Below are 6,000 nucleotides of genomic sequence, written 5' to 3' on the forward strand. Positions count from 1 at the left end.
TAAGAAAGAAACTGGAATCCAGAGCACAATGTTAATTTGTCAAACTGACTTTAGAAGTCGACCGAGCAAGTATTCATGTACGTGTTAGGTATTCTTATATATAATTCTTCAAAGTGTAACTGCCCACAGATATATATGTATATCAGGTGTTCAGGACAAAAAATAAGATTGTAAACCACTCTTAGTCAACTTAGGATGCTCAGCTTCAGGGCTGCCGATATAATTATGTACCCCGGGAGAAGGCAACCTCAACCCACTAGGCCAATAGGGAGGCTGGAGTGATCCTTCTCTATCAATAGCACAGCATGTTTGCCATAATCGATATAATGCGTATGCATGTTTCATTACCAAACTTGCTCATGATTGCAAATAGAAATCACTTCCCACTAACTAAGCGTGGCTGAGTGGATCAAGAAGCAATAAGATTTCTTGGTTTCAGAAGGATTCAGATTTCTCATTCTTTGCACTGATCGTTTAGGAGTCGAGCAGCATGTAGGGTTTAGTATTTATTCCAAGTTGAGATGTTCTCTCTTTCTTTGTGGGATAAGAAAGTGAGGAACAACTTGATTGACATATTTTATGGCACGTTTATTAACTTAGAATGAAACTTATCAAGAATGAAATTCATTAAAAATAAGAGACGAAATTGATTTGGATGTGGATATTTTAATTCGATTTAACTGTTTACTTACAACATATAATTATAACATAAACAATATCAATTACGATTTATATTTGTTTACTTACCATTAGAATCAAAATTAAAATTAATTTAATTACTGAAATAACCATATATTAATATATATATATATATATATATATGAAGTCACTTATTTCCTCTACTTATCAATAGTGTTATTGTGCTACACCAATTTTTACCAGCAAAACGACATAAATGTCACTACACCAATTTTTTTTCTTTAGCACCCAATAAAACAAATCTAATTCCAACCACATTTTACATATCGACCATAAAGTATGTAAACAAAGAAAAAAAATTAGAGAATATTATTAGAGAAATAGAAGAACTGACCTTAAATATTTTTGTAGAATATATATAGTTGTTTATTTGTGGGTTTTAACAATACTATATATATACATATATTAATTGTCGTTTAGGTAACAAAAATTAATACCCGAACTAATGGAGGAATTCATTCTAATACCTACCTCCCCCTTGGATATCAAGTTAGGGGCTTTGTCAGGAAATCGATTCCTAATAAAGTGAGACCCACATTCATTTCAATTATCATGTATTAGTAAACGACAGAATTCTCTTATCATGTAATCAATTCATTTATTCTCAATTTCATTCTACTTTAGTAAACCTGCCCTTAGGCTTTTGCAGTGCCCATTGCCAGTTTGCCACTAAAGAAGGAAGTATAAAAACATTCCTCGAACAAAAATCTATTAGTTGCGAAATTCCGGGTAATCAAGCGGGGGAGTGATCCGTAGATATTATGAATCTAAAAATCACTGAAAAGAAATCCATTCTATTGAAGCAAATTTTCGATAAGCAAAACATATGACAAACAAAATCAAAGCAGGCATGCACCACAGTATGCTTTTTTTCAGCTTTCAAGCTTGCATTTGGTAAAACATCACAAATCACAACAATTAGTTCTTGCAAAAAAAGACATACAATTTAGAATCTCAGCTTGAAAAGGTTCACTGTCAGTTAAAGGGGTACAATCGCTATACATAATACAAAGCTCTAGGCAAACCATTTAAGCTTGAAGAAGAGAACAGTTATCAATCTCCGCTGGCACAGCCCCTGCAGCCACAATGCACACACTCAATAACCTTCTCCTCCCTCAAATGCTTGGGCACACGGCAGACACATGTAGTTGCAAAATTGTGATCCCGAGGCTGCATGCACCTTAAACAGCAGAGCCGTTCATAACCCGGCTGCAAACACAAACCATATATCTTTTAGTTGAAGTTGGAACTTAAGAGACTTAGATATACATATATATATATATATATATATATATGTATATAATCACCAAAATATGTTTTGCCTAGAATACCCTTTTTATTAGACTCAATTACACAAAAGGATTATGTGTTATAAAAATATATACTACTATATAAAGCCAGCACCCTCCAAATCACCAAAATATGTTTTGCCTAGAATACCCTTTTTATTAGATTCAATTACACAAAATGATTATGTGTTATAAAAATCAAAATAGATGTAACCACAAATATAATCTGTTTTTTCATCATTACACAAAAACCAATAAATTAACATGTGCATCGCACGGGTACGAGTCTAGTGAAAGGAGTTTGATGCAATATTACTGAATTTTTCAAGAGATAAATTGAAGTCAATTTCATCCGGTAAGTACCCTCCAAATATATGACGTGTGATCCGTTAGCATCATAATATCAAAACATGGGTTTCCTTTGTATGTGGCAAGGGAACTAATGAGTATAACCAATATGCAGGCCATTTCCAACATACAAATTGAAGTAACTGTCATCCAATAATTTCGCACTTATGCGATAGGTGTTCCTTTAGCATCTCAGTATAAAACAACAACACTTCCAATGCATGTAGCAAATTACTGCAGATATGAATTTAATCTTTTAAAACAACACTAATCAAGAATTTCTTAGGTATATGCATGATGTGTCTAACCTCCATGTACCTGCCTTGTATGGTTAAACGTCTAGCATGCTATGCCGACTCCATTATATTATTCTGTTTTTCTTTCTCATTTAAAGTACCTTCATCATTATTTAGTTATTTACTAATGTTTCAAAACAGAAATGGGCATCTTGCTTTTCAAATTCTTTTCCAAGTCAACTCTATTCACATATAAACCAAGGCAAATTCACCTATTGATATCAAATAAAATAAAAAGAAATTCGAAGACAAACCTTCTTCCACTTTGCAATGAGATTGCGGTCTGCATAACCTTGGTCCAGGCAGAACTCATATAACTCCTTGGAAATTTCTTTTCTACGATGGTAAAGATCAAATATGTAGCGACTCTTTTGATGCGATATCTTGAAGATAGGCCACAAGGTCTCACATTTCCTTTTACCATCATGAGTGTCATTCTCAGCTTCTCTCATTTTTGCTTGCAGTTCACGAAGAGTGGGCTCAATTAGTTCCCAACCTTCTGGGTAGGTAACTCGACTAGTCTTAACTTTCGGCATTTTCTACCTGTCATCAATAGCAACATAGAATGAGTAAATAGTGTGAAAATTAATAAAGCATCAGCACCAAAACAATATAATGTCTTGACAAGACAAGGGATATCTCAGGCAATATCAAATGGATATCAATCAGAAGAACCATCATTATTGTAACTTTACTACTAATGATGCACACACTAAAACTACGCACAAAACTAAATCCCATCAGTTACAGCAGTAGTCTCAACAAGAAAAGCGGATCGAATAAATATACCGAGTTCCTCTCATCAAGGTTTCAAGAAACAAGTGTAGTGTTCACACATCAACCTAGTTCTACTCATTTGTCTGACACAATGGATCAGATGTAACAAGATAATCAACCTAATTCTACTCATTTGTCTGACACAATGGATCAGATGTAACAAGATAATCAACCTAATTCTACTCATTTGTCTGACACAATAGATCTGATGCAACAAGATAGCTGTATTAGCATATTCTACCACACTACTGTGCCCTGTAAATTACTATCGTAAGTAAGAGGCCAGATAGGTTGCAATCCCAATGAGTGTGGAAATAGTATAATTGAAAGAAAACATTGGAAAATCATGGATTGACCTCATAGTTTGACTTTTTTTATAAAAAGAGAGAGAGAGAGAGAGAGAGAGAGAGAGAGAGAGAGAGGTGTATTGTTCACCTTTCAAAAATAATATGTTGCTCAAAAATCACAAAAAAAATAAACATGTAACTACATGTCAATTACTGCAAGTACATTAGTCAAGTTTCTCAGATACATCATTCTAAACACTATGCAAAGAGCCATCATTTGAAAGTGCCACTGCCTAATAACACATGAGGTATCTCAGAATCTTCTTGTTCCAAAGCTATCCATATGAAAAATTGAGCAAGAATTTAGATTTCATACAAGAAAGTATTAATATACCAGGAGGTTGTATTCCAAGAAAACGAGAAACATCAATGATACCATGAGGTTGTAAACTAAATGAACTAGTCCCTACACTACAAGAATTTCCTCCTAGTCAACAAAGATGACCCAATCCAAATTATTAATTTTTTTTTTGACAAAGAGATAATTAATAACAGAATGGCCCAACTCCCACACTGAATCTGACAGTTCAAATTGAACTGCCTTTATTCATATTGAACTATTTTCTACCACAGTTCCCATTGATAAACTCTAATTATAATCACAATAAACTAACAGCTCATTAGGCCTAGCAAGTAGAACGATGGAAAGGGTTTCCCACTTAAAAAAATAAGCAACAGGTTCAGAGCAATTTAAACTTCTGAAAGTCTGAAACAGCTCATGAGATATTATACCAATTTCCTTATTCGATGGGATCGCAATTCGCAAGTGACAGAAAATTAAATAACGGGAATGGCTAACGCATCTGTGCAAATTAACGCAATTATACTTGTCCCATCCGAGCACAACAGTCCATTCCCCAAATCCCCCGAATGCTTTGTGGGTCCAGGTAGTTTTGCTCTCCAAACCCTAAAATCTAGAGGAGGCACTACGAAAGTAGACACCTTACAGCTCAAACCCTAGACGACTACGCAGCTTTAACCAAGTGCCTAACCACTTGATACAGAACCCTAATTGGTGATTTGCTTATTCACAAGCACCAACATGCCGAAAGAAAGCCCTAACATTTGAACAACATTGAACTCAAAACCAAAGGAACAACCGAGTAGCAAAAGAAACACCCAGACATCCTATACTCTAAATTAATCACCTTTTTTTGGTCTATCTCGAAATTAATGACCAAAGCATCCTCAATTCGAAAAAAGATAAACTCAGGCTGATCAGAAAATTCAAAATTCGACGAACGCAGCAGAATCATAACAACTAAAACAGTTAAACAAAACCTAACGGATGAGTCGGATTCGATGTCTACTGTAGATCAAAATTAACAGAGCGGATATTTCAGTTTGAATACGAAATTAATAGAGGTATGTTGTGAATAATGAAATTGAAGATTGAAACCGCTGAAGAGAGAGAGAGAGAGAGAGGCGTGGAGTAAGTAAGTACCGGTGACCAGCGAGCAGAGACGACGGCGTTGCAGAGAGAGGAGGGAGAAGGGGTTGTCGTCTCAGCTTCGGGATTTTGGCAATTTATGTTGATTTTATAGTGTTTTAATAAGTTTATGTGAAAACAGGATACGAACGGCGTCGTTTGATGAAGCTGTCTGTCCACGTATTTCAGCAATCACCATGATCTCCGTATTGTTTTTTGGCAAACGTTTATTTAGTCCTTGTATTTTTAGTCGGTCATTCATTTAGTTCCTAAAGTTTTAATATCATCTATATAGTCCTCGAACTTGCAACTTTTAATATAGATAGTCTACTCCGTCAATTCATCTGTTAAAATGATGAGATGACCGTTAAATATCCTCCCAAAAAAATGTATATTTACCAAAATGTGTTTATGTCAATGTTTTCTTTTTATTTTCTTTAGTATTTCTTTTTTTATTATTTTCAATATATTTTTAAGAGATATGAATGTCTTTACTTGATAAAGTCATTTCCATTGTTTCTTTGTGTCTTCATATAAATTTAACTTAAGGTTAAACTCATAAATTTATTAGATAATTGAAGAAAATATTATAAAAATACTCCTAGGGCAAACATTTTCTAATATTTTCTTCAATTATCTAATAAATTTATGATTTTCACTTTAAGTTAAATTTATATGAAGACACAAAGAAAAATAAGGTGAAAATCATAAATTTATTAGATAATTGAAGAAAATATTAGAAAACGTTTGCCCTAGGAGTATTTTTTAAATATTTTCTTTAATTATATAATAAATTTATGATTTTCACCTTAAGT

The 6,000-nt window shown here is 33.7% G+C and overlaps 1 protein-coding gene across 1 annotated transcript; it reads right to left on the reverse strand.

Annotated features, from left to right (window-relative positions):
- Positions 1–1,526: 1,526 nt before the first annotated feature.
- On the reverse strand, positions 1,527–5,309 carry LOC126797775 (protein BUD31 homolog 1). Its single transcript, XM_050524499.1, has 3 exons — positions 5,201–5,309; positions 2,887–3,175; positions 1,527–1,908 (listed from the first exon to the last, which is right to left on the reverse strand). The coding sequence occupies exons 2-3, from the start codon at positions 3,166–3,168 to the stop codon at positions 1,753–1,755; spliced, it is 438 nt and encodes a 145-aa protein (XP_050380456.1). The 5' UTR covers positions 3,169–3,175; positions 5,201–5,309; the 3' UTR covers positions 1,527–1,752.
- Positions 5,310–6,000: the final 691 nt, after the last annotated feature.

This window comes from Argentina anserina, chromosome 6 (assembly GCF_933775445.1).
Source record: "Argentina anserina chromosome 6, drPotAnse1.1, whole genome shotgun sequence".
NCBI classification, from domain to species: domain Eukaryota; kingdom Viridiplantae; phylum Streptophyta; class Magnoliopsida; order Rosales; family Rosaceae; genus Argentina; species Argentina anserina.

Coding starts and splice junctions, on each gene's coding strand:
- LOC126797775 (XM_050524499.1), bottom strand. CDS start 3,168: ATGCCGAAAGTTAAGACTAGTCGAGTTACCTACCCAGAAGGTTGGGAA. Junction 1,909..2,886: donor TCATTGCAAAGTGGAAGAAG/GTTTGTCTTCGA, acceptor TTGTGTTTGCAG/CCGGGTTATGAACGGCTCTG.